The sequence below is a fragment of the Cladophialophora yegresii genome (assembly GCF_000585515.1).
Source record: "Cladophialophora yegresii CBS 114405 chromosome Unknown aczIN-supercont1.3, whole genome shotgun sequence".
NCBI lineage: Eukaryota > Fungi > Ascomycota > Eurotiomycetes > Chaetothyriales > Herpotrichiellaceae > Cladophialophora > Cladophialophora yegresii.
The window spans coordinates 2,580,311-2,607,462 of NW_006913047.1; the positions used below are offsets into that span (position 1 = coordinate 2,580,311).

At 53.7% G+C, this 27,152-nt stretch overlaps 14 protein-coding genes across 14 annotated transcripts; 6 read left to right on the plus strand and 8 right to left on the minus strand.

Moving 5' to 3' along the window:
* Nucleotides 1-457: 457 nt before the first annotated feature.
* Nucleotides 458-1,246, minus strand: A1O7_04667 (uncharacterized protein; the record flags this gene model as incomplete). The annotated part of the gene is made up of 1 exon (XM_007758677.1): nt 458-1,246. One exon carries the CDS (start codon nt 1,244-1,246, stop codon nt 458-460), a length of 789 nt encoding a protein of 262 aa, XP_007756867.1.
* An 803-nt stretch (nt 1,247-2,049) lies between these two features.
* Nucleotides 2,050-2,838, minus strand: A1O7_04668 (uncharacterized protein; the record flags this gene model as incomplete). The annotated part of the gene is made up of 1 exon (XM_007758678.1): nt 2,050-2,838. One exon carries the CDS (start codon nt 2,836-2,838, stop codon nt 2,050-2,052), a length of 789 nt encoding a protein of 262 aa, XP_007756868.1.
* A 408-nt stretch (nt 2,839-3,246) lies between these two features.
* Nucleotides 3,247-3,738, plus strand: A1O7_04669 (uncharacterized protein; the record flags this gene model as incomplete). Its single annotated transcript, XM_007758679.1, has 1 exon — nt 3,247-3,738. The coding sequence occupies one exon, from the start codon at nt 3,247-3,249 to the stop codon at nt 3,736-3,738; it is 492 nt and encodes a 163-aa protein (XP_007756869.1).
* A 669-nt stretch (nt 3,739-4,407) lies between these two features.
* Nucleotides 4,408-6,643, minus strand: A1O7_04670 (CMGC/CDK/CRK7 protein kinase; the record flags this gene model as incomplete). The annotated part of the gene is made up of 2 exons (XM_007758680.1): nt 4,408-6,479; nt 6,583-6,643. 2 exons carry the CDS (start codon nt 6,641-6,643, stop codon nt 4,408-4,410), a joined length of 2,133 nt encoding a protein of 710 aa, XP_007756870.1.
* A 3,258-nt stretch (nt 6,644-9,901) lies between these two features.
* A1O7_04671 (replication factor C subunit 3/5) lies at nt 9,902-11,186 on the minus strand (the record flags this gene model as incomplete). Its single annotated transcript, XM_007758681.1, has 2 exons — nt 9,902-10,985; nt 11,044-11,186. 2 exons carry the CDS (start codon nt 11,184-11,186, stop codon nt 9,902-9,904), a joined length of 1,227 nt encoding a protein of 408 aa, XP_007756871.1.
* A 352-nt stretch (nt 11,187-11,538) lies between these two features.
* On the plus strand, nt 11,539-12,228 carry A1O7_04672 (actin like protein 2/3 complex, subunit 3; the record flags this gene model as incomplete). The annotated part of the gene is made up of 3 exons (XM_007758682.1): nt 11,539-11,544; nt 11,602-11,647; nt 11,711-12,228. 3 exons carry the CDS (start codon nt 11,539-11,541, stop codon nt 12,226-12,228), a joined length of 570 nt encoding a protein of 189 aa, XP_007756872.1.
* Nucleotides 12,229-12,396: 168 nt separating this feature from the next.
* Nucleotides 12,397-14,474, minus strand: A1O7_04673 (uncharacterized protein; the record flags this gene model as incomplete). Its single annotated transcript, XM_007758683.1, has 2 exons — nt 12,397-14,305; nt 14,386-14,474. 2 exons carry the CDS (start codon nt 14,472-14,474, stop codon nt 12,397-12,399), a joined length of 1,998 nt encoding a protein of 665 aa, XP_007756873.1.
* Nucleotides 14,475-15,183: 709 nt separating this feature from the next.
* A1O7_04674 (uncharacterized protein) lies at nt 15,184-15,563 on the plus strand (the record flags this gene model as incomplete). The annotated part of the gene is made up of 2 exons (XM_007758684.1): nt 15,184-15,385; nt 15,445-15,563. The coding sequence occupies 2 exons, from the start codon at nt 15,184-15,186 to the stop codon at nt 15,561-15,563; spliced, it is 321 nt and encodes a 106-aa protein (XP_007756874.1).
* Nucleotides 15,564-16,524: 961 nt separating this feature from the next.
* Nucleotides 16,525-17,627, minus strand: A1O7_04675 (uncharacterized protein; the record flags this gene model as incomplete). The annotated part of the gene is made up of 2 exons (XM_007758685.1): nt 16,525-16,643; nt 16,697-17,627. 2 exons carry the CDS (start codon nt 17,625-17,627, stop codon nt 16,525-16,527), a joined length of 1,050 nt encoding a protein of 349 aa, XP_007756875.1.
* Nucleotides 17,628-18,322: 695 nt separating this feature from the next.
* Nucleotides 18,323-19,038, minus strand: A1O7_04676 (uncharacterized protein; the record flags this gene model as incomplete). The annotated part of the gene is made up of 2 exons (XM_007758686.1): nt 18,323-18,921; nt 18,981-19,038. The coding sequence occupies 2 exons, from the start codon at nt 19,036-19,038 to the stop codon at nt 18,323-18,325; spliced, it is 657 nt and encodes a 218-aa protein (XP_007756876.1).
* A 1,029-nt stretch (nt 19,039-20,067) lies between these two features.
* A1O7_04677 (uncharacterized protein) lies at nt 20,068-20,319 on the plus strand (the record flags this gene model as incomplete). The annotated part of the gene is made up of 1 exon (XM_007758687.1): nt 20,068-20,319. The coding sequence occupies one exon, from the start codon at nt 20,068-20,070 to the stop codon at nt 20,317-20,319; it is 252 nt and encodes an 83-aa protein (XP_007756877.1).
* A 763-nt stretch (nt 20,320-21,082) lies between these two features.
* A1O7_04678 (uncharacterized protein) lies at nt 21,083-22,593 on the plus strand (the record flags this gene model as incomplete). The annotated part of the gene is made up of 2 exons (XM_007758688.1): nt 21,083-21,187; nt 21,247-22,593. The coding sequence occupies 2 exons, from the start codon at nt 21,083-21,085 to the stop codon at nt 22,591-22,593; spliced, it is 1,452 nt and encodes a 483-aa protein (XP_007756878.1).
* A 541-nt stretch (nt 22,594-23,134) lies between these two features.
* Nucleotides 23,135-23,418, minus strand: A1O7_04679 (uncharacterized protein; the record flags this gene model as incomplete). The annotated part of the gene is made up of 2 exons (XM_007758689.1): nt 23,135-23,267; nt 23,315-23,418. 2 exons carry the CDS (start codon nt 23,416-23,418, stop codon nt 23,135-23,137), a joined length of 237 nt encoding a protein of 78 aa, XP_007756879.1.
* Nucleotides 23,419-25,751: 2,333 nt separating this feature from the next.
* On the plus strand, nt 25,752-27,115 carry A1O7_04680 (uncharacterized protein; the record flags this gene model as incomplete). The annotated part of the gene is made up of 2 exons (XM_007758690.1): nt 25,752-26,920; nt 26,983-27,115. 2 exons carry the CDS (start codon nt 25,752-25,754, stop codon nt 27,113-27,115), a joined length of 1,302 nt encoding a protein of 433 aa, XP_007756880.1.
* Between the last annotated feature and the right edge of the window lie 37 nt (nt 27,116-27,152).

The window sequence follows — 27,152 nt, forward strand, 5'->3', positions numbered from 1 at the left end:
GCGTATCGGTATGTGACCTAGCCAGGTACTCATGGCGCGCTGGCCGCTGCTACACGGGTATTATCCAAGATCTATGGTGATTCACTGTGGAAGATCTATGTTGTTTAGTAGGTACGAAGTATGTGAGCCTCCCATAATGATACATGTTAGAGACGAGGAGTCAGCAGAACCCTTGTGGCTACAGGAGCAGGGGACTTACTGTACAAGCCCGCGAGGCCCCTAAGTCGGCAGCCTGATCGGCGTCACGCGCTGATCGTGCCCCTTCTGATTGGCCCACACTCAGCAGCATCGCGTGGCCTGCGGTCGAGGCGCAGATCAGGCCAGGAAGTGACCACAGCGCCAGGCGATGCATGAATGGAGACAATACTCGTATGCGGTCACCCGCCATGACCAGCTGTTGTCAAAGACGCGCTTTCGATACCAGCAGTGGTGAATCCATACATCCTACTCATCGATCTCAACACAAAAGATATCCTCCATCACAGGTGATTTCCTGGCCCGTCATGAACTTGTTCTCCATCACGGAAATGTAGCAGTGCGCCAGATCATCCGGTGTCCCAATGCTGCCGGTCAATGTCTTGGCCGTGTACATGTCAAGCACCTCCTGCAGCTTGCCTCCAGTAAAGGCGTCGAACATTTCGGTCCTCACAGCGCCGGGGCACACACAATTGACTCTAATGGGCTTCATATCGTGGGCGAGCGCATGCGTCAGTCCACGCACGGCCGCACCCACAGGCGCCATGACGGTCCACCCGACCGTGGGCTTTGCATCGCTCACGCCACCCGTCAAGGTAAACGAGGAAGCGGCGCTGACGTCGAGATACCGCATCGCAATCTTCGCAAGCATGGTGCAGCCCACCAGTCTGACTTTGTACGGATCCACGACGGCCTGGGGTGTGACATCCGCAAGGGGCACCGTTCCGAAGCCCTCGCCAGCGGTCACGACGATGTGGTCCAGTTTCCGCTTGCCGGCCTCGGTCGCAAAGTCGTAGAGGGCGTCGATCTGTTCTTCGACACTGTCCGAGCTCAAGTCGACGGTCTTGCCCCGGATCCGACCGGCCGCGTCTGGATATGCTTGTTGGATCCTGTCGACCGCGCGGCTGACCTTTTCTTGCTTGGAACTGGCCACCACCACTGTCGCACCATGCTCCACGGCTGCTTCAGCGGTGCCAAACCCGATGCCGCTAGTACCCCCGACAACGACAACAAGCTTATCTTGGAGCTTGTTGGTATATTTGAGCGACATCACAGTGAAGAAATGGAGGATACAATGGATTGAAGATGCCGTGTAAATGATTGTGGTTCTGTCTCCTTCAACGGCCCCTGGGAGGGAAACTGGCTTTGCATTGCTTAAATACTAGATGAGGCCTCCAATACAGTTGATGTGTTTAGCCTTAAGAACATGCCGCACGAACACGGCGGAATATTGATGGGCGTGCGGTTCTTCCAAGTTACACAAGACCACAAGAATCTTGTATGATTGGCCAGCTCCGGAAGAGGCACAAACTAAGTTCGTATGGGGAAACTCTGCTGATCGGGCACCACGGCTCAACACGGAAGTGTAATCGCCAAAGGCTTGCTTGGCTTCTGATGTTGGCTGTCTCTTTCCACCAGAGCGGACGACACCTGAGCCTTCCGGCCGTGATCTTCCGTGCTAGGGTCCAGTCTCGCGCCTCAACAAGAGTACCGGCACGCGAGCATGCTCCAGAGATATACTAATCTCAGTCGCAGCTTCTGCAGTACGGACGACGGCAGCATTTCCACTTCCTTTGGCGGCGGGCTATCTTTCTAGTCATTCCCATGGTTGCAGGATGACGTGGTAGATCTCTTAGAGTCTGAGCAAGCATCGGATTGAATGCTATATTGAGCATAGAGCAACAGCGAATATGAGAGGCTTCGAGGTGGCGCCATTGTGCGGGAGACATCAGTCCCAGGATCTTTCGTCGAGGGAACAACGGCACCCCAGGGCGACTTGCCATCAAGGAAAGCAGGCATCTGTGACTGGATTTTCGTCAGAAACCGAGATTTCGAGGTGTCGTTCTCATGCATTCATATCTCGACGACTGGAGTTGCTGAGCCCGTTTTGGGAGTCTTTGGTCCTTCTTTGTCCTTGACAGCATCTGTCCTCGAGCCCTTCAAGGGAGGAAACTCGAAAGCCTCGCTTCTCCCAACGCTGCCAGCCTCCCACTTGCCCACTCTGCTGCCCAAATACCCCTTGTCCCAAATCAGAGCCCCAACCCAAGGCTGCACGTTCCAGCTAACCTGCAAGGTGGCATTTCCTCGCTCGCTGATGACACCACTGGGATCAGTGATTTGATATTTCGGTTTCTGGTTCTTCAATGAGATGACACCTGGCTTCACGATGTCTGTCGTCTTTGATTTGGGGTTTGACTCTCTCCTGCTCTTTGTCTTCGACCTCAAGCTCTTCTTGTCCGGAAAGTATTGCTGCTTTAGATTCTGCCATGAGTAGGGAGTCGACGTTGCAGGAATGATAGTGTCCCAGATCACAGCTTCGGAGAGGCCTCCGTTGCCATCGTTGCCACTTGGATAGTTCGCCGTCACATACACAAACAACTGCTTGGTGTTCCACGTGAATAGATTTGAGAGGTCGGCGTCAAGATCGAACCGGATCTGCGCATATTCTTCGCGCTTCTGAGAGTAATAGTGAGGACGACCCTTGACGACTTGTACATTTCGGACCGATATCGAGGCGCGCGGCGAGCCTGTGGGAGCAGGAACAGGGATGATTGAAAGAAGGGCAATGATGCAGGCCAGCGTAAAGGCACAGCTGGTGAAATACCCGAAGGTGGTCTGGAGACGGTTGAGAGCACTATGCATTGTAGCAAAGGAGGGCTGGTGCCCTACAGGTATCGGGAGTGCTCAAGTCGAGAAAAGAAGATTTATCATTGTCCACGCGAATTGCACTGCTATTGTCCTGACACGTTGGAGACAGATTGACAAGTCGACAAGGCTGCTGTGGGGCGTCTCGCACGCGGCATCCTCTCGGAAAACTTTCCGAGCTTGAAATACCCTTGAACTGGCGATTGGATCGTTGAGCGGATCATTGCCCCGCAGCTTCAAGCGCTCGCCGCATGACATCAGCCACAGGCTCAGCCATGCCCGTCTCTCCACTCCAAAAGACAACGGACCTGCTCCTACTCACCTCGTGCGCATCCTACGGTAAGTCGGTGAGAGTTTCGCTTCTGTATATCTCTGTTGCTCTGTGATATTGCCGCACCAGGCAAGATGGGCCTCCCGTACTCGAAGGAAATCCATGCGGCATTCGATCAGGTCACTCCACTTGTGGCTGCAGGCTTCGAAGTCCTCCAAACCACCAAAGACATCGCCATCTTGCTGGCGGTCATTCAGGTCGTGACGGCCCTGTCGCTCATCCTGATCCTGCTGGCTCTGATCGCTCTATTATTTACCGTTAATCCGGACCTCGAAAAAGAGAGGGTCCAGCTGGTGACACCTTTTATGCGATGGCTTGCGAGCTGGGTCTACAAATATGGCAGACTCGCAAGTCACGTCCTCAGAATCTTGTTTACGGTGGGAATCATTGTATTTGCGTGGTCTATCTGGCATGGCTTAGCAACAGGGCATAAGGACCCGACGTCAGAGGAAGATGAGACCGATGGGAAGGAGAATGAAGATGAAGATAGTTCGAAAGAAACAGAAAAGGACGGAAAAGGGACAAAGGAGTCAACGAACGGGAAGGATGGGGAAAAGGAGAAGTGAATCCGTTGCCATGTTGTCAGTGCGTACCACTTTTTCATGTGTTCATGAGCCTTCCCTGCATACTCTAGCATGCATGAGGTTGACCTTTCGATAGATTGGTTTGCACGATTGCCTCACGACCACGAGACTCGGCTCAATAACGGCGAGACGTTCTTCTAAGATATGCGAGTTTATGGTGCAGCTTTTATCTTGATTAATCGGTGCTCTGCCCTTCACACCAAGTCGAAGCCTTCGAAAGAGGCGTCCAGCTAGTCGTACTTCTCCTGGATTCTCGTGTTTATTCACTGCGTCTTGGCTCGAAATAAGTCTCTAGTCGGTCAATCGGACTGCTGGACCGAAAAATGGTCTTTTGTGCACCGCTTAGATTTCGTTCTGCGCAAGAAGTACCTAAGTACAGAAGTGCTAAGCATCCAGGAGCGATACACACGGCGATCCTCGTTACAACATGGCTCTGACTGGAGAAAGTCACAAGCATTTCATTACATCCCAGTGGAACATCACTATGTCGCCCAGAGCACCTCACGCCGCGTAGATGCAGACGCGCTCAAGAATCCAACTATCTCATACGCTCTGTCCGGAAATATACACTTACATACGTCTGGTACGTAGTTCAACTGACAACCACGACAGTGTCCTAGGCAGCCTGGATGGCGTGACCGCTGGTAATACCTAGGCAGGCGACATGCTCATGGGCGCACCACCCTCACCCTCCGACTCTCCCTCATCGTTGTCGTCACCCTTCGACCGATCATTTGCGGGTTCATTGCCTCTGAGCGCCGTTGCTGAGGAGTCATCTCCGCCAGCAGGCGGTGGAGGAGGCATGGTCTCCTTCCCAGCCGGTTCATCAAGTCTTGCCTTTTTGATATCCGGCTCCGGCAACGCCGACTCTCTTGCTTTTCTCTTCTCCCGCTCCCGCTGGTATTCTTCCCTCCGCTTCTCTTTCTCACGCTTATCATTCTCTCGTCTGTGCGCCTTGCTCTCGAATTCGTGCCAATCACCCTCGACTTGCACGAGTTCCACGGGCTGTTCAGGCGCCGGCTGCTCCGTCGTGAAATATTCGTGATTTAGAACTTCTTCCGCCGTGGGCCGCTTCTTGGGGTCATATTTGAACATCTTCTGCACAATGTCGAGGCAGGAAGGCGTGAAGATGTCTTTGTACATGGCTTCAAAGGCTCGTTTTCGCCGGTCGGTGGGTTGCATGAGTTCAAACCAAGGCAGATCCACGATTCCAGGCCACTCAGATCGAGTTGGCGTGCCAAGGATGTTGTATGTCTTGTCAAGTTGGCTGAGTTCGCCCCCTTCTCCGGGGAAGATTGCTTTCTTCGTGAACATCTCGACAAAGACGCAGGCGGCCGACCAGATGTCCACTTCGGGCCCGTATTGTGTTTCGCCGAGCAGGAGCTCCGGTGGACGATACCAAATCGTGATGACGCGGTTGGTATAGTCAAGTGCTCGAGATTTGGTGTAGAAGCGCGCAAGGCCGAAATCGGCATATTTCAGCTGGCCTGTGTTGGAGACGAGAATGTTGGCGGCCTTGATGTCCCGGTGTAGGACGCCTCTGCGGTGGAGATAGTCCAACCCTTCGAACATCTGCTTGCCCAAGTCCTTCCGATGCGCGGGGCTGAGTTTGAATGTCGGATGGTTAATGAGACCTGTCAGGTCGTGCGACAGGTACTCAAAGACCATAAAGCATTCATTCTTTTCGACCATGACTTCTTGTAACGCAACCACATGTTTGTGCCGGAGGTGTTGCAGCAACCTGATCTCGCGCACAGCAGTTATGGGGAAGCCATCTCGTTCACCTTCCATTCGGATCTTCTTGAGAGCGACCTTGTCCTTTGTGTAGATATGAATGGCTTTGAACACTTTCCCGTAAGTGCCTGCGCCCACTACCGACTCATTGCCGGGTTTTCGGTAGTAGACCGACTCAGATTGTGCAAATTCAGGAGACAATGTCGGTCGCGGAGGTTTGACCTCTTTCTTTGCCCTCTTATGAGGCGGAGAACGCGACCGGTCAGGTCTACGGTCATCTTGTGGCAGCCGTGAAGCTTCGTTGGGATGTCGGCGATCTTGTGCAGGAAGGAATTTCCGATCTTGCGGAGGTCTGTTGGCTTGTCTCTCAGCGTCGCGCCGCTCGAAATGCTTGCCCTGGTTTCTAGGTCCTGACGGTGGCTGAACTGATGGTCGGTTCTCTGGAGGCTGGAACGGTCCCTTCGGTTTATTGAAATCTGCGGCAGGTTTAGCTGGAGCCTGTGGAGGAGCTTTGGACTTGAAGGCGAAGCTGAACTTTGAAGCAGCCGGTCCGGAAGGTGGTTGATCATTACCCTGTGTTTTTTGAGCAGTTTTGTTGACTCTATTGTGCCCTTGGTCCTCCACTTGTAGTTCCTTAAATGGTCTGGAAGGGTTTTCCTCCTCCATTGCAGCATTTTCACGGCCATCATGAGAGGTCGTCTGCGAGTGAGCCGGCGAGTTTTGTGACTGGCTTGTATGGTTACCCTGTGCGGTTTCAGTTTGAGGTACAACCTCTTTCGAGTCCGGGGGTGTCCATTGCAAGTTGTTGAAATGACCCCCTCTGCCGCGTCCACGGGGACCATTAGGACCATTGAATCGCTGATCTTGCTGGAAGTGTCCGCCACGAGGTCCGTGACCACGACCACGGTACGATTGTTGGTAACTGTTTTGATTACCTCGATAGGGACCTTGCTGATTTTGGTAGTAAGGATTCGGATTGTTCATGCCGCCTGGTCCAGAGAAACTATTCTGCCGGTAGGGGGGAGAGGAATTGTGCATCGGCCTGTAGTTTTAGTTAGCAATAGATTAACAGGATTGGGTGGGCAAACTAACCCATGACCGCCCCATCCGCCACGTTGGCTGTGGTATGGTGAATTTGCTTGCGGTGAGCCATGGTAGGAGCTGTTGGATGAATATGGTGGCGAGCCACCATATCCCTGATGCCTGGCATCTATATACGGTCGTTGTCCTCGATGCATGCCATAGTTGCCACGATGAGGAGGGTATTGGCCGTCCATGGAGCGGTCGTCGGCGTCGTCGGCGACAGATGATGGCTTAGAGGAATGATTGTCCTTCTTCTCGGGAGGCTGTCCTCTGCCGGGCAATATGCGGGACTTGACTGGAATCGAATTCACTGATGATATGGGTGTCTCGATTGACGAGTGCTTGGATTGGGGTCTCCGAGATGGAGATGATCTCGAAAAGGGGCGCGGAGAGATTGATGGCTTATCGAGGTTGCGAGACTGTGAAGGTGCTCTTTGAGCGGCGGGGCGGTGCTTACCGCCGTCAGAGACGTGAGACCCAGCAGCTGGCGAAGCAGGGCGAGATGAACGCGGATGGAATTTTCGAAACGGAGAACGGGACCGATCAATAAGCGGGCGTCTTTGATCGATATCAGGAGCTCCTCGACTGCGACCCCGTCTCTGACTTTCTGAGCCAAATCTGGCGGTGCTGGCAGGAGAGGGACTCTGCGTACGCCTCCGTTTTGCCGATCGAGTCGGTGAATAGTCAAGTCGTCGGCCGGAGCGGTCCTCGAGCGGTCTTCGAAGTGGTGAGTGATGACGCTTTGGCTGCAGAGAACGGGGAGGCGAAATGGACAAATTTCTACCGTGTGGTTTCCTGGCCGCTCGTTCCCTCGAAAATTGCCGCTTCCTATACGGTGGACGGAATTCGCGATAATTTCCTTCTCGATGGAGTGCAGACACCTCGCCCCCTCTATATTCTTGATGCGGTGAATGCGGACGTCGGCCTTCGCGGTCCCAGTCTCTGTCTCTATCCCGCGGATGGTGTGATGGATGTCTCTCACGGAGATCCTCTTCAGCTCGCCAACGGTGCCTCATTGATGGGCTCCTTCGAGACCTCGCCATGTAATGCGGGGAACCATTTGCGAAAGCGTCGGGAGGATGGAAAGAAGGGTTGGTGGGGGTGTTGTGTTCGTGACTTGGGTGTTCGTGAGGAAGCAGATGCGGATGTGGATTTGGCTGCTGGGCGAGTCCTGCGCAGTTTGGACTTCAGCGGCCAAAGCGAAAGCGAACTAGCCCCAAGTTGCCCCAGCTCGAGTCAAGCCGCCAGTCGGAGTTTAGGGGAGAGACTCACCTGTTGCTGCTGCTTCAGGCTGCCACTCCCGCCGCATTTGTCGGCCTCTGTCCAGCGTCGCCAGCTCCACAATCTCGTCGTGCTGGTGGTGCCCATCCCGCTGTTGTGTCGGTCGATTCTTCGCTCGTCTTTTACCTTTCTTTTTGGCCATCGTCACTCGATGCCTCCGGTGACACTAATGGCCGTGATTTACCGTTCAATCTACAATCGTGCTGCTCGTGGCTGTCGCAGGATTTGCAACAAGCGAAGTCTTCAGACGGTTGTGCCTTGTTGAGCGGCAGTTCAACGTGCGCGAGACCAAGAAGTCGAGTGTTGTTCTGCACTTTTGAAGGTGACAGCAACAGCAAGACGCGACAATCTATCTATGTATGGGACCTCTCCGCGGCGGCCGCTACGAAGAACAATAACAAAGAAGTCATCGCTTTTCGTGTGGCTGCACCCCAAGCAGCTGCCTGTAGTGAAGCCTCTGCCCGCCACGACCCGTACTTCACCTCAATCTGTGCTTTATGCCTTTGTGCATCAGATGGCGCCACTAATCAGTGCAACATCTGTTCACGCGGCAGTGTGCTCCAACGAACCTGTGGTCAGTCATGGTTTGCACGTGAAACAAATAGTGGCGGCTGTCATTAATATAGTATCCGAATAGCGATACTTGGCCTGCGAGTATGAATATCATCTGATGCTGCTTCTTCGGAGCAAGCCTGTCTCTGCCTCTGTGAGCCGTGAAAGGCCGGATGGTTCATACTTAGTAGAAATGCCGAAAAGGTGGAAGGCGGTAGGAGACGTGCATCTGCTCGGCAGCCTGGTAGGGAGTCGAAGTTGTGTGATCTCGAGTCCGAACAACCATTGTTGTCGTAGGTTCGACCTTGCGTAGTCGGACGGACATGTGCACGAGGATGAACTGAAAGACCAGAACACCGACAACAAAACTACATATTCCACGAAACCGTTCGTTGTCAAATTCCATTGAATGCACGATCACTGATCACTCGGGTGTTTCGAGAGACCAACGAGGCGGATGCCTGGAGTTTGTTGTGGGTTGGCCCTGTTGACTGCCTAATTTGACGTCCAACCAGGCCTGCGTGAGTCGTGTTTCACCCTCGGCGTCGCGCTGTGGTGGAAGAGTACGAGTAGCCATCGAATGAGAGTCATTCTAAGATGGAATATCTGAAAGCGCAAATAAGGATTGAACAATCCCTTCCGCAACGTCGCAATGCACAGAGTCAACGGTTGAAAGGTGTTTGGGAGTTTGAAGGAGGAATCAGAACCTGCCCCGAAGCTTCACTCTCTTTGGGTTGCGGGTGATGCCGCTCTATGTTCGCATCTCGCCTGGAACCATTACCGGTAAAGCGGCAAGGAAACTGGCTACATGCCAGAACTCCAGCACACGATTATCTCCCACAGCACGGATCGGAAGGGATGGACAACAGAGCTTCTGACTTGCGTTGACTATCACATAGCCACTACTGGGCGTCTTCAATGGTATCTTGAGCAAGGGCTAGCTACTTTCATAATTGCCTCGAGAAGGCTGGGTGAAGACAGGTAGACGTATTCCATGTTTGATGCAACTGTTATGCGAAGGTGTCGGCTCTCCGAAGTTCTTCGTCTCCGTCGGCCTGGAGGAGTAACTCCATGTGAGCCGACCAGCGCCCTGTCGCAGTAGCTCCATGTGTTGCTGGAGGTACAGCCAGTATGGGCCGGATATAATAGCCACGAGTGTCTCCGTTTTAGGGACAATCAGGATGGGAGAATGGCATAGGGCTCACTATGCTGTTTCATCCACTGGTAGATAAACCCCAGCAAATCGATCCACAATCACTCTGATCTTGTCTGACTGCTGCATCTTGTGCAGCCGTAGAGACGCACTCGGTCGCATTGAGCAACAGCAACGCTTTTGTCTTCCAGGCGTCATCAACCGAATACTCCTTGGGATGTTCTCAAACCCAATCTTCGGCGCTTTACTGGCCCTCGAGCAGCACAAAACGTGTTTCGAGAAGGTGAGCTGCTGGGGCGGGTTCTCATATCATGATCATTTGCGTCTTCAAGGCTGGACTCTTCATCCGTCGACACTCATCCTTTCACCGACCCCCTTCTCGCCCATGAGTTCGCATCCTGTCCTTACGACACCAATCATCCCGCCGGTTTGCACACCTTCACTTCCACCACCCGCTAGTCGGAACTCAATCTCTGCCAGGCCCTGTAACCACGTCACTCTAGTAGGAGCGCTGACCTCAAGGGTCTGCAGTTCTTCAGCCAGAGCTGTGAGGATATCGGCCAGCGCAAGCCCACGACTACTCTTCAGAGCAGTGATCGTCCGCAGGCACTCCGTCAGGTCGGGTGTGCTCAGCATTGTCGTCATAATCAACCGGATATCCTCCGGATGGGGCGCCGCAATACAATTATAAACCGTGTCGTTCGTGATCAGTTCGTACTTGATTTCGGACTCCTTTACTGGAGGCTGACCTCGCATGGGCAGTGGTCTCGATCCAGCATGGCATGCTTGCAGGACATTCAACGCTCGCCGCATATCCCCTTTCGATAACTTGACCAGTGAATCCACAGCGTCGGCCGTGATGTTGACGTGCTCCTGCGAGATCACGAGGTCGACCAGCCGCCGAATGTCCGCCTCTTTGAGCGGTGAGAATCGAAACCTCGTACACCGCGAGAGTAACGCTGGCGAGAGCTTGTGTGTGTAGTTTGCAATGATGCAGAACCGTGTGTTGGCAGTATATTTCTCCATGATTCTGCGAAGAGCCATTTGCGCCGCTGAAGTCATGGCGTCTGCTTCGTCGAGTATGATCAACTTGAAGGCACCGAGTCCAAGCTTCGGTCCACCTGCATTTTGTTGTGTTGACGAGCTGAAGATCTGCTTTGTGGATGCGAAGGTCTTGATTTGTTCCCGCACAACGTCAATACCACGGTCGTCTGAGGCGTTGAGTTCAAGAACCATCTGTCGCATGTTCCTGGCACCATATATCTGTCTTGCCAGCGCCAGTATCGTAGAAGTCTTGCCAGTGCCAGGCGGGCCGTAGAGGAGGAGATGAGGCAGTCGGTTATGTTCCACGAATCGGTTGATTGTTGCGAGGATGTCTTGGTGACCGGAGACGTCGTCCAGGGTGTTTGGCCGGTACTTCTCAACCCTGCCAACAAGGTCAGTATCTCCTCATGAGCGTTAACTCAAAGCAGCGGCATGCGCACCATGGTAGATTGTCCTCAGCCTCTACAGGCAGATCAGCGACTATGCGCTTCTGTTTACCAGCATTGCCATCTGCACTGAATTGTATCTCTTTATTCTTGACGGGCGCGACGTCCACGTCCATATCATCTTCATAGTCGGACATGCTGGGACTGAAGTGACTTGCTGTGCTCGTATGTTGGGATTGTGGTGCAATGGGGTTTGTCTGGCAACAATCAACATCCTGCTCATGACGCGCCTGCGCCGACGCGTAAATTGAACTGCGCTTGAACGCATATATGGTTGACCGTCCAATCGCTACGTCATACCACAGCGTCCTGGGTTGCAATTGCGGACACGATTCGATTGGCGGGCGCCGACTGTCCTTCTCAACTCTCAGTGCTCTGTGCATGCTTCAATAATCAGTCCCAATTGCAGCAGAGGTCATGGCTCAGTAAAGAGAAAGAGACCTCTAAGTGCCACGTTATCCCCTCACATCTATCCGACAACGGCTCAAGATGCCGGTAAGTCAGGGACATTTCCTGCGAGTACTTCTTCCTCCGCTGACATCCCGCACACAGGCATACCACTCCATCTTCCTGGGCGACCAGGGCGTGCAGTTAATAGGTATAGTATACCTCCTCCTGGCCTGGCAAATGGCACTGTCCCTCTAACATGGGCCTTAACCAGGCAACTTCCCCCTTCTCCCCTTGCGCACCAAAACCCGCGGCCCAGCGTACACTCTCCCTGCGCTCCCACCCGGTACCAACCCGCTCGATGTCGACCCCGACTCGGAATCCTACGACTGTCTAGATGAAATCCTCTCCCTCTTCCGCGCCAATACTTTCTTCCGCAACTTTGAGATCAAAGGCCCCGCAGACCGCATGCTCATCTACGGCATATTATTCCTCAGTGACTGCCTGACGAAAGTCAAACCGAACATGGACAGTAGAGCGGCGGAGAAGGCGCTTATCAACGGGGCGTTGGAGCAGTTCAGTATCCCTGGGGAACCGGGGTTTCCTCTCAATCAGGCATATGAGCCGCCGAGGGACCGGAATGAGGCGGAGCAAATGAGGAGCTATTTGAGCCAGGTGAGGCAGGAGTTGGCGATTCGGTTGCAGCAACGGCTGTATGCGGATGGCGGGAATGTGCCGAGCAAGTGGTGGTTGAGTTTCACGAAGAGGAAATTCATGGGGAAGAGTTTATAGGTCGCGCCAAAGAGGGAAGGAGATCATAGACCCTGGCCAGTCGATGAGCGGACATGCTAATCAGCGAATTATGAGCGTGCTCTTTCCGTCAACAGGTGTGAGGAATGTCATGAAAGATGGTGGTGATGGCGATTGCACCTCGTGATGTTGAAGTGGTGGCCCGCCATGTTAAGTCTCAATGCTCATCTGGACATCATCCTTCTCATCCATTTCTTTCTTCAAAGCCTCCGTTGCCGGGCCGAGCACAGGCATCTCATCCTCTTCCGCTTCTTGTACGACAAGCTCCGCAGCCTTCTCTTCCTCGAGAGGCGATTCTCCGCTCTCGTCTCGGGTACTATCGATGAATTCGCGCTCAGCTGCCTGTTGTGCCTCCAGTTCATTGTTCTCTTCGTCCACTTGCCTCTCAAATCGCACTGGCACGCCATCGGTTGTCGTGGAGCCAGTCTGCTCTTCGACCTTCTGTCTCTTGGCAGGCGACTGCATGGTCACATCTTCCACAGAATCAATCAACTCTTGCTCAACAGTCTTCTGGCTCGCAACCCCAGTACTTTCTTCAGCCTTCGCCTTCTTCCCTCGAGGCGGCCGTCCTCTCGCCTCTACCTTTCCCTCCGCAGGGATAACCCGTGTTCCAGAAAAGATATACCCTTCCGCTCCACCTCGTCCAGTCATCAATGGGTGCGTCCGCCCTGGCAATACCTGCCACCTCCTCACTCTGGCTGTCTGTATCATCGCCCCCAAAAGCAATGTCGGATCAACGGGGAAATCCCTCGAAGGTATGCTTCGCTCTTCTGCCAGAGTGTTGATAAACGCGGTCCTTCTTGCGGTGGAATAGCAGTCCGCCAATTCCACCAGGGGTTCGACGTTGGCAGAATAAACTACGACCTGGCTTCCTCCAGCGAGGAGAGGCACAAGATGTCGTAGTATTGAAGTCGGATCTGTGAAACTTGCGACGACAAGGCCGTCAAATCCGCCGGCCCGAGTCTCATCAACGACAGATTTAACCCGTTCCCATCGTCTTCGCTTCCGATAATATGCGCTCCTGCGGTTTGATTTCATCGTTGCCAGCTCTTTGTCGGGAATGGCATCCGGTTCTTTGTACGCGATATCTGTCTCCGGGTCCAGCAATTGCAGCCACGACAGGGTCTTCAGATGTGTGTACAACGGGTGCGAAGCGTTGGGATTGTTCGAGTCGAAGTTGAGGTACTGCAGAAGGCCGAGGTTGGGCTGTTGGTTTGCATGAACGAGGGTTATTGTGTTCGACTGGGCGCTCATCGCTGTAAGGTGTTGTTTGCGATTGGGTCTTGAGGGCTGGTTGGTGGTAGGCGGGTCCTGGTCATCAGGATCGGAGGCCACTTCATCAGCGCTGACTATGGATTCCGCTTCCAGGGTGGTTTGATGCAGGATACCCATTCTCTCGGCCATGGCGGCGACAACTAGTCCTCCCGTATCGTCCACAAGCAGGTATCGAGAAGAGGGCCTAGAGTTGGCGAGTAGTGCCTCGTCCACGCCAGCAGCATGAACATTCGCCCAGCACCCAACCAACCCGACAGCCTCATTCCTCATCTCCATGACCTTACCGAATTCGCGATCTGCAAACATCCAATCGACCAGAGTGGCTACATCGAGGGGTAGAACCGTGAACCGCTTCAGGAACTTTTTGTGTTTGCGTAAAGTGTATTTCGCGAGTGAAAAGGCGGTCTTCTGGTCGAGCGTGGTGTGAGACTGCATGAGCTTCTCGATCAGCTCGCGGCCACTACCTGTGCTGTTCTGCTTGGGTGCTTCGATTTCGGCCATCGTTAGCTTTTGATTCGTCGGGTCGTCGTGCGTATTCACGTTAGTCTTCGGGGGCTGCTGTGGTGTTGCTGCTCCCCCTTCCGTCTCATTGAAGGGAGTCGAAGCCTCATCAGTCTCGGCTTGTTCCACCAGTGCGGCGGCATGTAACTCAGCGGCAGGGACAACTCTGAGCTCACGTCCATCCTTGACCTCGTCGCGATCGAGAATTTCGAATGTAAGATGGTAAGGACGGCCGATGATCTGATTTGTGCGGAACGATCCATATTTTCCCAGTGATATCAGACTTGTCACAGAGTCAGCGACAGCTCTTCAAGGGCCGTTCAGCTGATATCTGTTTTGGGCCTGATAGTGTTGAAGACCTACGTATTTGGGACCGTTTGTTCGACTTGGATTTGGTCTGAGGGCAGTCGGATGGCGACATATTGGTAAGGTTGAATGGCAGAGAATGCCATTTCAACGTCCAAATGAACTGATCCTGCTGCTTTTTATGGTCTACTCAGGTCTGTATGAGCATTCTTCATTACGCTGAATCTGCTTGCAAGTTCGAGTTTTTCTAAAAGTCTATACCTATTGCATATCCCGTACTTTCACTCTACCGAAAGCCCTACGGCGGTCTGGGCGCATCTGGGAAGCATTTTGAGTGTCTTGTCTGCGACTCTGCGTGTCCACTTCCCCGGAACTCAATAAACGTTCTTTTGCCTCTAAATCTCCGTCCGCTTGATTGTACCTCGTACTCGTAGAATCCAACACTGTCGACCGAACCTACTCTCGCTCCACTCCGCCACATGATCGGCCCTGCCTCGTGACCATGAGCGAGTCCAAGCGGGGGTTGAGCCACAAAACAGGAGACAATGCCTGTCAACCCCCCTGACGTCACAGGGCAAACAATGGCAAAGGTACTTCTCTCTAGGGGACTCTGAGGGTGGTCAAAGACGCGCCGCATTCAGTCTGTGTTCGTCCAAGTACGTACACGGCATTCCAAGAACGAAAGGTGAGCAGGAACTGTGACGCAGTTTGTGATAAGGCCCCAGGCACCAAACAAGCATATACTCGTATCATATCCCTCTTGGTCTCGTCTCTCTTTCCACTCCCTACTAGTATTCCACGCTGTACAAAGAATCCTCACATTCGAGAATACTTCAAATACAATCGCATATCAAGATGTCGGACATTGCAAAGGGCGTCGGCAACCTGATCACCTCCATCGTCGAGATCATCAAGGGCATCTTCGGCACATTCATCAATCTCGTCGAAGGAGCCTTCCTCACCGTGTTCAATGTCTTCCAGGGCGCGTTGAATGCGGTCATCGGCCTTGTCAGGAACACCTTTAACCTGGCTGAGGGCGCGGTTGGCTTCATCATAGGTATGACAGTGCAGGCTTCGCTGCCGGGTATGAAAGGCTCGCTGACACACTCGCGATAGGAAACTTCTTCATTCTTGGCACTCTGGCCGCCATCTACTTTGGATATCAACTGCTTCAACAACGCCAGGGCAACCGGCCTGCTCCGATTTCGAAAGCCGTGACTGGGAAGACGCATTGATCTCAAGAAGACTGAGCGTGGTCGCCTGAACACGGGCCAGCGGGCCTTGAGAAAGGATGAGCGGTTGGCGGCTGAATGGTGTGAGAGTAATCGCTATTACAACACGTGATACCCAAGTTACGAGATCAATGAGCAAGAGCGTTGGTATATTATCGGAAGCGAAGTGGATCAGCACGAAGGACCGACCGAAGCAAGCGTGGATGGCACCACTCTCTTGAGTCTCGCTTGAGCTGGGACAGTGAGGATCCTGCGCCATTTCGACGGGCGCGCAATGTGTAACTGATAGTTGAGGCTTTTGCTGGAAACAGGCACGTGATGGATGCCATAGTACATGTAGTTTTAGCATTCTCCACAACATTCCTCGCTGTTGTACTACCACTTGTTGAATGTTCAACCCGTTGAATGCCACGTTCTGTACAGCCGGATGCCTGTGAATCGAACGTAACCTAGCTGCTGAATCTCAAGAGGCTTCCAATGCCCGGTTTGCAAGTATGTCCCATGCGAGTAGAAGACGGCACTCGGGACGCGTGGTTGAGGTCTGCGCAGATCTCCACATATCCACGGCATGGGTTTGCATTTTCACTGCGATGAGCCTTCTGTAAAAGATGGATTTGGTGTTGCAGACGTATATTTTATCTATCTCGTACTCCAGCACATACACAGGCTGGTCTCTGACGGAAAGTAAAAGGCGTGAGATAGTTGACTGTAAGTCACGAAGGGGTAGTCTCCCTCTCAAAAACATGTGAACATAATGGGATCTTCCTCCAAATATCATCGCAATGCAGAAGTTGAGGTTGTCGACAGGTATTTGGCCGCGTACTTCTGTGTGCTTCGTATTGTGAATCAACGGGGCAGGGTTTCAGAATTTATTCGCGTCGCTGGTGATGACCCCTTTTGGCCAGAAGACTGCCCTGTGCTTCTCAGCACGCGTCCACGGGTCCCGGCGGAGTGATATTTCGATTTATGCTTTGATGGCATTTGCCTTCCTCCTTGCGGCGACGGTCCAGTCGTACAAGACATCCTTGAATGCAAAGAGGAAAGCGGCCGTCAAAACGCTCTGGCTGACTTTGGGCACGATACCTGCAAGCAACGGGTTAGCGAACGCGAGGAGGGGAAGCACGAGCGGAGCTCACCTTTGTACAGCCCACTATAACCCTCGTCCTTGACGATCTTGTTCAAGCTCTTCCACATTCCCTCATGTGGGTCATCTTTTGTGGCGACATGAGCTCTCGACTTGACAGTGATATACGGGTATGTGATGGTGGTGGCCAGCAGCTTGCCGATTGCTCCAAGGTAAAAAGCATCCCTTGGACCCACCTTCCTCCGCTTTTCGATAATATTTCTGAGCTGCTCGTAGATAGTATATTGTAAGATGGGGTTGATCACGAGGACCAGAGCCGGGAGGACCCCAGCGAAGAGGGAGGACGGACCCTCGTCTCGTACAAGGCTCATCAAGGTTCCGATTGTGCTCTGCTTCTTGCTGGACCTCTTTTCACCACCTGGCAGCTGGTCCTCGCTAGAGTCACTCTTTCGAGCAGTCATTCTTGTATTGACAACCCATATGGGATTGGTCAGCAAGACCGTGGCCGAGCCGGCGATGGCACCGGCGATCATGCTCTCGACGGTCGTGAGCTTCTTGCTTGCGCGGCCGGCCGTGATGGCGGCTTTCTCGAAGAATGCTCGAGTCCATTCGTACCAGTAGTAGTAGACGAAGTTGGTGACAGAGATGCCGAACAGAGCGCTGTCGAGCCCCGCGTACAGACCACCTAGCCCCTCGCGATTGATGATATGCTTGATCGCTGCCAATGTAGAAGTGTCTGCTCTCTTGGACTCGACCTGAGCACGGGTTGACAGGGTGATCAAGGGGTAGGTCAAGGTCATGGCAAGCAGGCCCCCACCTGCGCCGGCCAAGGCATGGGCAATGTTGTCGCTCTGTTGAGCAGCCGACGTTGCTGGGGTAGGATCGCGGGAAGGAACCGCGTTGACAGGACCCGACGTTTGCGAGGACTGTTGGTCGAGGTCGCCCTCAGTTGGCGTTGGCGCGACGTTCTTCGTGTCAGACATGATGACTATGGGTTGTAGCAGTCTGCTGGTTGTGAGAATGGTAGAGAGGGGTCAGGGACTGGTTAACACGAAGAGGTAGGGATGTGGAGTGAACAGTCGTCAATAGGTGCCCGCCTTTTGTAGCTCACAGACTCTGACGCATGCTTCTAATCGGGAGTTGGAGATGTTATGGGAGAATTCGGAACATTCAATGATGATGGTGAGGAGCCGTGGGAGCTTGTTCGGCGATCAATGGTCATTGAGTCTCATGCCAATTCAAGTGTTTAGCCTCGGCAAATATGGCGCGGCAAGCGGCTCGGCTGGGGAATACTATTCTCCGTCTCGCTGAAACAGGGGGAATGAACACTTGAGACTCGTTGCTTCCTTGAGACCGTCTGTGGGCGGCCTCCAGCATCGCTAAATAGACAGGCTACTCGGCTTGCGCGAACTTTGTTCTCCCCTATTCCTTCATAGGTACAGTATTCCTGCTGGTGGATGGCGCAGGCCCTACCGAGGTTCTGCATTATCACCTGCCCAAACTTAATCGTGCCCACAAGGGAGAAAAAGTAGGTGTCTATCACCTCATTATGTGCAATATGCCTGTTATTCCGCATCCCAAACTCCTCTGGTCTGCATCAAAAAACCAAATCTTCATATCCGGGCTTCCCAGTGCAATCACAGTCAAACGCAGGCACCAAAGTACAGTCCAAGACTCATCACTCCTTCAAATCGCCAGGCGTCGGTTCAGTGCTGACCGCACCGAGAACATTCGCATCCGTACTCTTCCCTTCACCCATCTTCAGAACCTCAGGAAGCTGTGTGGTTGATGGCCACTTCGTCTCGCCTCTCAAAATCTGCGCAGCTGTGATATTCAGCCCATAAGCTTCTGCATTGACACCTGATCGCTCCTTGATAATGGTGCCGTCCACTGTTAAGCCGCCATAGATGCCCCGTGATTTCGTGTATGTCCAGACCGGCTTAACTTCTTTGGTGTTGATGTGGGGCCTGCCTCCGATAGGCCCAGCAGCCATGGTACCGCCAGCTCCGAGCGTCGTCTCGCCCGTCGTGTAAGCATCGATCGCTTCTTGTATATTGAGCACGCACACGCAGTCGTACACATCAAGACCGTATGCGACGCCAAAACCGCCCGATGTGACTGAGAAGGCAGATGGAGGAGACCAGGATCCGTCGGCGAGACGTGCAACGACGACACCAGAGCCGCCGGCGCCAGCTAGGTACATTGCGGCCCGGAAGCCCGAGAATATGGCTAGACCCTTTGCGTTCGCGATGACTTCAACCGGTATTCTACCTTTCTCTGCCACTGCGTTAGCCTAGAACACCTTGCGGTCCGGCTTTCGTTGAGATGATGCACACCAATGAAGCCCTTGAGAATATGTGCTGCCTTGTCGCACTCCTTTTGGAGACTCGGCATCTCGAAGAAGCGTCTCTTCAAATTGATTGATCGTACCGTAAATTGAGACCGCCAGAAAGGGTAACGGCGAAGTAAGGGGAGAGTGATGCACAATGGCTCAATGGATCAGGAGCAAGCGGATTTCCGAGCCTTTATATTGTTTGAGACGTCTCTTGAAGAAGGCTGAGCTGCCGTGGCGGCCAGACTGGAGAGCCTGATACCTTACCATGATCATGAGTCCATGTATGGAAGTGGAAGGTCGTGCACGCTCTGACTCGGCTCATCACGGCTTCTGAAGTCACCATTTTACTGCGTAAATAGACCAGAATCAATGGGGGCAGGAATGAAGGGATTTCTTATTCTGCTCAAGTCTATACGCCTATGGTGCATTCATGGCGGAGGAGATTCGAGGGTGACTTGAGTGCTGAGCCAGAAACGTGTGAGGACGGAAAACTGGTGGCAGTTTATGCGTATGCGTATGCGTAAAAGAAGACGTATTCGGCCGACTTTCCGGGCGGAGATAATGTGTGCTAGCCCAGCCTTCCTTTCTAAGGTTGGATGAAGGACGGAGTACTTAGCGAGCCTCGCGCTTTTAAAGGGCCAGAACCTCACAGACCAATATGTACAGGTACTAAAGTTTACGTGGTGCACCCATACAGTTGCAAGTACTCCACTCACGGGTTGCCGAGGCCGGCATCATGAAAAGGTCTCATGACAACCCGATAACCGCCGTGAGGTCGGACGCGGTCTTCACCGCTTGGATCTTTGACTCACTGACCGTGTTCCCAATCATCTCAACGGTAGGAGAATTGTGGACGTGACTCTGTCGATCGATCAACCTCATATCCAAGCCTACACCGCGGTGGCCTCTCTGTGCCACGGAGCTCCCATCCACTGTGTTTCTCTCTTGTTAAGCAATATTTACATGGTGGTATGTATCGAACCTGCGAAAACCCTGTGCTACCTCTGAAATGCGATCATGCTGATGGGATGTGGTGGCAGCATGAACAACGCCGAGATACAGCCTGATCTCCAACCAAGCAAGCGACGATGATATTCACACGTGGAGTGTCCCTGACCAATTTCGTTATTGCCTCTTCAGCGTTGGGCTTCCAGGTTTTTGTCCTCTACCCATGGCACAAACGGTTGGACGAGGACTTTGAGCGACTGAAAGAGGAGCATATCCAGATCCTACATCAAGACAAGGAGATCCGACTTAGCGAATTGAGGGGGATTAATGAGCAACTCAAGAGGCTCGGCAAGATTGATGACCAGAGTGAGAGTATTCGCGGCCGAATATAAGATGATCGAGGTCGCTGTTTGATTGTTCCAAGTTCCGGAGCACATTGCTATAGACGGCGCCAGGTTCAGGATTCTGCATGAGACAGCACCTAGATTAGATCGCGGCGCTTGTAGTACTATGGTGAGACAAAGAATACTTGGGCTTCAAGCAGAGTTTGAAATGGGCGGATTCCATTCATGACGCTTATACAGCCAAAGGCTTCTGATCATGCGGACGTCCTATGCAAGTTGCCAATGCTGCATGCTGAAGACAGGCTATGTCGGCGGCTTGTAGACGACATGCCTCTGGGCGAATGATTGAGTCGATGCCAACAAATGGTGCTGAGAGCAAACTGCTTGAAAGCGGCCTTCCATGATACCACAGTGCGTTGGAGTGCCTGGTCATCCCTCAAGACAGGTTGTCTTTTCGCGGCGTAAGTTTGAACCTTAGGTTGAGGGTGGACGTTGGACAAACTGGGTCGGCACATACTGTCAATCACAGGATGCTACTCACAAAGGGCGTCACTCTGGATACATCAGTCACAAACAGTGATAGTAAACGACAAATACTAGTGACATTCTCCAATGTGAATAGAAACACTCATTTACTGTCAACGTCCTTACTCGTCACTTCTCTGCCAAGGCTTCTCACCTTGTCACTGCCAAGACCGGCTTTTCACGGCTATTTAGGCGTGCAACTTCCGGCAAGGAAAAACCTAAACCCGAACTATCTCCGCCACTTCCATCAGCGCCACACACGAGCCACCTTCAGCCACCTTCAGACATGGAGAACCTTCCACTTCCCCTTTCGCCTCTGTCTTCCGTCCTTACTCCAAGAAGCGATATCAGGCCAATCATCGACAGATATTTGACCGATCATCCCCTTTCTGTGAGACTCACTCTTGATCATTCCCAGTATGTGGCTTCATTAATCTGACTTCTCAACAGGACATCAATCCAACCGATCCCGTTGTCACAAGTCTCAACGAGGTGCTCCGCCATGGAGGAAGCCTCGACGAAGGCGATTGGACGGCGAGGTCACTATGGCTAACTTCGATATCGCTCCCGGAGCTTGGCGCCTTCGACGGACACAAGGCCTACCTTTTGGCTGGTGGAACATATCAAGGGCCGTTGACGGAGGACCTGAAGGAAACCCTCGACGACGCCAAGGCTGAAGCCATCTTCGCCATCTCCCGCGCCCTTTTGCACGCCGGCTGCTATGCTGAGGCCTACCTGATGATCTCCCTGAGAACTCATTCCTTCGTGTTGGACAATGATCAGGAGCACAAGCTGATCGATCTGAAGCTAGCCGCATCGGATGCCTTCCAGCAAACCATCAAGCAGCATACAGAACAGGATGCGCAAGTGACCGATCCGGACATACGCCAACGCCTCGCGCCTCACGATGAGTTGCCTAACTTCATGCTTGTGCCCGTCATTCGCGATGGCAGAGTTCGTGTCACCAAGTATCCTATGATACCAGAGGAGCTCTACGGTCTTCAAGCATCTGTATTTGAGAAACACAACTTCAATCTCATGATTGAGTGCAAAGTCCCTGCGACCTGTATCATTCAGAAGAAGACCGTCCCTTCCAATGAAGGCAGCTCGACCGAAGAACCTGGCTCCAGAGCACGCTATGGCATCCATGTCAACAGAAACATCCGACGAGGCGTAATTCTCTTCAGCGAAAGCACCAGACTCTTCTCGCACACGCATCCATATGATCTGACACCAGGGCCATGCAAGAACTGCCTTCTGGATGTCCCCGAGAACCGCCAGGCAGACGGCGCGTTCGAGTACACGACGGCATTCTGCAGCAACCGCTGTGCAAGGGAGTTTGCACGGTCTGTCCACGTCCCGGAGGCGCTCTTTCGTCACGTTCTCGAAGACACCGTCCAATGGGTCAACCAGAAACCGGGCCGGCACCCGCTGAGTGCACCTGACATAGCTAATCTCGATGCGGACTACGGTGGTGCGATGTACGTCTCCTACGATCGACACATCGCCGCTGCCATTGACGTGCTCGAGCGCCAAGGTGTCAACGTTTTCTCTGGCGGTCCCTGGGATGGTTGTGTGGTGATGGACATCCTGGCGCGTGTCCAGAACAGTTCACGAGCCTTTGTTGAGGATGAAGAGAACTCTTTCGTTGCGCTAACCCGCTTCTTCTCACTTATCAACTATGGGGAGGCGAACGTCGCATTCACCTGGAAAATACATGGCATAACTGCGACGGTGGAAGTCACGGCCAGCCGTGATCTGAGGAAGGGAGAGGAGTTGTTTGTCGGTCCTGTCTAGGCGGGCGTCAGTGGTGGTACTTGCTACCTTAGATTGGATAGGACGGCCTAAGATAGCGATGTGATCGGTAGATTCACAATTTTAATGCATGCCACAAAGATGTTAACGACAACGTCGCAAGTAACATCGGCTCTTCCAAAAGCTGCTATCGTCCTGCATATCGATGCTGTACGTTCGCGGTGGCAGACGCAGCCAGCACAAGTTTTGTTCATGAAGGCACCATCCATAGAGGTTGTAGTTTGTATAAATTCGGTGGCGCGGCTGTCCGTCAGAGTCAACGTGCATTCCGTTGGCCTCCTTTTCGCACCGATGGCCCCGGATTTCATCCCCTGCATCCCATGGGTCGCTCAGTAACTCCACTGGCCCTCATTGTTCAGCCCTCTACTTGGACAAGCGTACCCCAGCACCTTTGCGTTCACCTCCACGCTCAACTTTCCAACCCCTGGAGGGCGGCAGAATCGGGTGCTGTCCCTTGACGAAATCATACTGTCCCATCCCGTAGCTCAGCGCGATGTCCTCCGGCGCATTGGCTTCCTTGGGCTTATTCCTCGAGTGAAATCATTGGGAAACCCACGTCGAAAGGGTAAGCCGAGTCGATGACCTCGCTCTCCTTGGATGTAAGTCGGATGGTCAGCGCCTCGACGTTCTGCCGCAGATGCGAGATCTTCCTGCACCTGATGACAGACGTCACACAAGCGGTCCTGTGCATCACGTACCGTACGTCAACGTCACGGACGTCAAGGCCGCAGTCGACGAGCGCGAATCAGTCACCTTCTCCAGCGCGAGCGACACTTCGGCCTCCTTGCCTGTCTTTGCGGCTGGCATATTGCAGCCTCGCTACTACGTTCGCTGAGATGTGCATTGTGCGAGATATGTGGAGTCAGAAAGGTTCCGGAATATTGTAGTTACTTACACCCGTGCTCTTGAATTATCCACTTCCCAGCGCAGCCCAGCGTGGGGATCGCCATCCCCTCGTCCCTGCACATCGGGACGATCCCGCTCGAGATCGCGCTTCAGCCTCCACGATGGACCATCTACCCTGGTGAATCGGTGAAGGGCCACAGCCCGTGGTGGGGCGCGTACGCGTTGGCATTGACGACGATCCAGAGCCGGTGTGTCGCTGACGCCGAGGTAGAGCACCTTGCGCTGCCTGCTGCACGAGGTAGCTTAGACTCTGCATCGGATCCTCCATCCCTTTGTTGAAGTCTTAGTAGTGCACGTACAGGAGGTCGAGGTACGGGATGTGCCTCTTGACGAGCGACGCCTCGAAGGACAGACGTCGGAACTTTGGGCTATTGCCGCCGAAGTTGCTTTTTTTGGAGCCCAGGCTCGCCGGAGACTTTGTACGCTGACGCGAACTTGGTGGTGATGACTATTTCGCCGCGTCGGTGCGGGCCGCACGATGCCGTCTACTTGCTGATGTCGTTCTCGGATTGTTCGGCTCGGTAGTCGTTCGCGCTGCGGGCGGTTAGATCAGCATTGAAGCGTATGCAAGGGCGCGGGTATGGACAGTCCTGGTTAAAGAGAACCAGCTCGAGAGCTGCTAGAGCTTATTGCTTAATCGGATCGTACTACCCGGGTGACGTAACTTCAGCACCTCGGTAAAGCCGCGTGCTTTGAAAGTGAAAGGGGAAAGCGATGAAGTTAAGATATGCCGCCTACTTATAAGCTGTTTGTTTCCCTATAGACCTAAGTGCGGAGACAAGGTAAGGGGGTTTCAGCCTCGCGATACCTGGCGGAACGAGCGCTGTGTAGGTCTACGAGGCTGTACGGCTCCGTGTGTAGCAACAGACCCAACATAGAGGGAGAGAAGGAACAAAAACAAAACAATACTACAGCCTCTACTCGTGTAGTAGAGGTCTGATATTGTTTGTTTCTGATGGGCTATACCGGTGGTGGCAAGCCACCGGTCTACCCCCATCTCGCGGATCCACCGCCGATTTGACTTGTCAAGTATGCAACCATTGTGTTATTTCTCTGCCTCTGGATCCTTCACTTTTTTCGTATGTCAGCCGGAGAGGAGGAAGAGGGAGGATGTTGGAGCCGAGCAATGTTGTTGTTTTCTGGCGACAGCGGGAATCGAACTAGGGAGGATGTTGTCGCACAATTCGTCTCGAACACGCCTTCTAGCCCGGTGCTAGTTTGACCTGTGCCCGGGAGGATATTGTGACTGACTTTACATCCGAAAAATATATATGGTTGACACTTGGTGCCGAGGGAAATAATTTGATGATGCTGGGGAAGCGCTTCACAGGGAACGGGTCCTGTTAGGCGTTGGTGCCTACCACAGTCTGCCCGTTAGATTAAGGACCTCGCGAATTCTCGACCGTGGCGAGCAGAAAATTTGAACGTTCCTCTGGGATCTACGCTGTGCATGTATGTGGCCGCGCACAACGTCGACGACGGAGAACTTAGGAATGGAATGTGTGTGATTCCTGTTCCTTGGTAATCATCCATGCTGACGTCTGCCATGCACAGCTGCTTCGAGAAGCGCGAAGCTGTTTGCGAACCAGTCCACGCTCCAGCTGCTGGGCTACCCTCTAGCCGCCCCCAATGTCCGCTTGGAGTCTCCAGAGAGAAGAGCATTGTCATGGCTGGGTTGTGGTGGGCTCCAGCATTTCATGATAGTTTGACGGCTCAGGAACCCAGTGGAGAGGTCGAAAGGGCGCCATAGCCAAGAAGCATCGTCTCCGAATCTCGTTCAGTGATTAGCAGCTCACGACGCACCGCAACATAACACTGTCATTCATTCGGCCTCGTACACGGAGCAGTGTGGCAGCTTGTATTCAGCCCGGATGCCGCGACGTCGATGACTTCCGCACCAATTGTCATCCCCCTCTCCCCGCATCCCGCATCCCCGCTCACACGGTTGTCGGTTGTTTCCCTCCATAGAGGCATGAACCGAGTCGTGCCGAGTCTATGCTATCCGTCCTGGGTTGAAGACTCCGCTGGATTGGTAATATCCTCGCTCTACCATGTTAATCCTAGTATATTGGCTTGAAGAGTTCTGTCTTCGCCAACGCTCTCCTTACTACCACCCGCTTATAAGACCCTTGTCTATCTTCGCTGGGGCGGTACCAGACCATTCTCCCAGCCCATTCCGAATATACGATCCTCGACCAAGGCTCTTGAAGCCTCTCAGCAAGGCAACCCCCAAGATGCCTGAAACCACCCAACAGATCTATTCCCGTGGGATCTACCACGCTCTACCCACCTTCCCACCCGATGTGAAGGACCTGACCGCCATCATCACCGGCGCAAACGGCATCTCCGGCGCGTACATGCTGCGCGTGCTCGCCCAGTCGCCCACGCGCTGGAAGAGAATTATCTGCCTGTCCCGCCGCCCACCGCTCGTGCAAGGGGGCCTGCCCAACAACGCCGAACACATCGCCGTCGACTTCCTCACCTCGCCGGAGGATATCGCGCAGGTGCTCAAGCAGAACAACGTCACCACGGTAGACTACGTCTTCTTCTACAGCTACGTGCAGACGGCCCCGAAGCCAGGCGAGGGCCTCTGGAGCGACGCCGCAGAGATGGCTCGCGTGAACACGCTGCTGCTCACGAATTTTTTATCGGCCTTCCCGCTGGCCACCCTTAGCCCCAAGAGGATCATGCTCCAGACGGGCGCGAAGAACTACGGCGTGCACCTCGGCCCGACAAAGTTGCCGCAAGAGGAATCCGACCCGCGCGTCGACCAGTTCGAGCCGAACTTCTACTATCCCCAGGAGGACGCGCTGTTCAGGTACTGCGACTCCCAGACCGCGGGGTGGAACATCTGCATGCCGGGCCCGATCCTCGGCGCCGTGCCGGATGCGGCAATGAACCTCGCGTTCCCGCTGGCCGTGTACGCCGCCATCACCGCACATATGAAAGGGCAGCTGGAATTCCCGGGCGACATCGCCTCGTGGCAGAGCTACACCTCCATGTCGAGCAGCATGTTGAACGCCTACCAGGAGGAGTGGGCCGTGTTGACGCCCGCGGCGGAGAACCAGAAGTTCAACACATGGGATGATTCCGCCTTCACGTGGGAAGGGTTCTGGCCAAGGCTCGCGGGTTGGTACGGCGTGGCATGGAAGGGTCCGGACGAGGGCGCGAAATACGTGGAGCGAGTAACGCGGTTCAATCCGCGAGGCTACGGCGGCAAGGGCGTGAGTCGGCGGAGGTTCACGTTTGTCGAGTGGGCGGGGCGCAAGGACGTGGCGGATGCGTGGAGGGAGATGGCGCAGAGGGACGGGCTGGTGCAGAAGGACTTGAAGGACATGGATGTCGAACGCGTGTTTTCATTCCTGGATGGCACGGTGTGCAGGGCCGCGCCGCTTATCTTTTCGTAAGTTCCCCTTTGCCACCACTGTCGTGCTGTAGGGATCCCAAACTGACCAACTGCAATAGAAGTGATAAAGCACGGAAACTGGGATGGCATGGTTTCGTCGACACCTCAGAGTCACTGCTAGAAGTCTTCGACGATTTGGCCAAGTTGAGGATGATTCCTCCGGTGCCCAAGGTGGAGGTGAAATTTAATTAGAGACGTCCTGCTGCAAAGGGATAGGCCAGTCTCACAA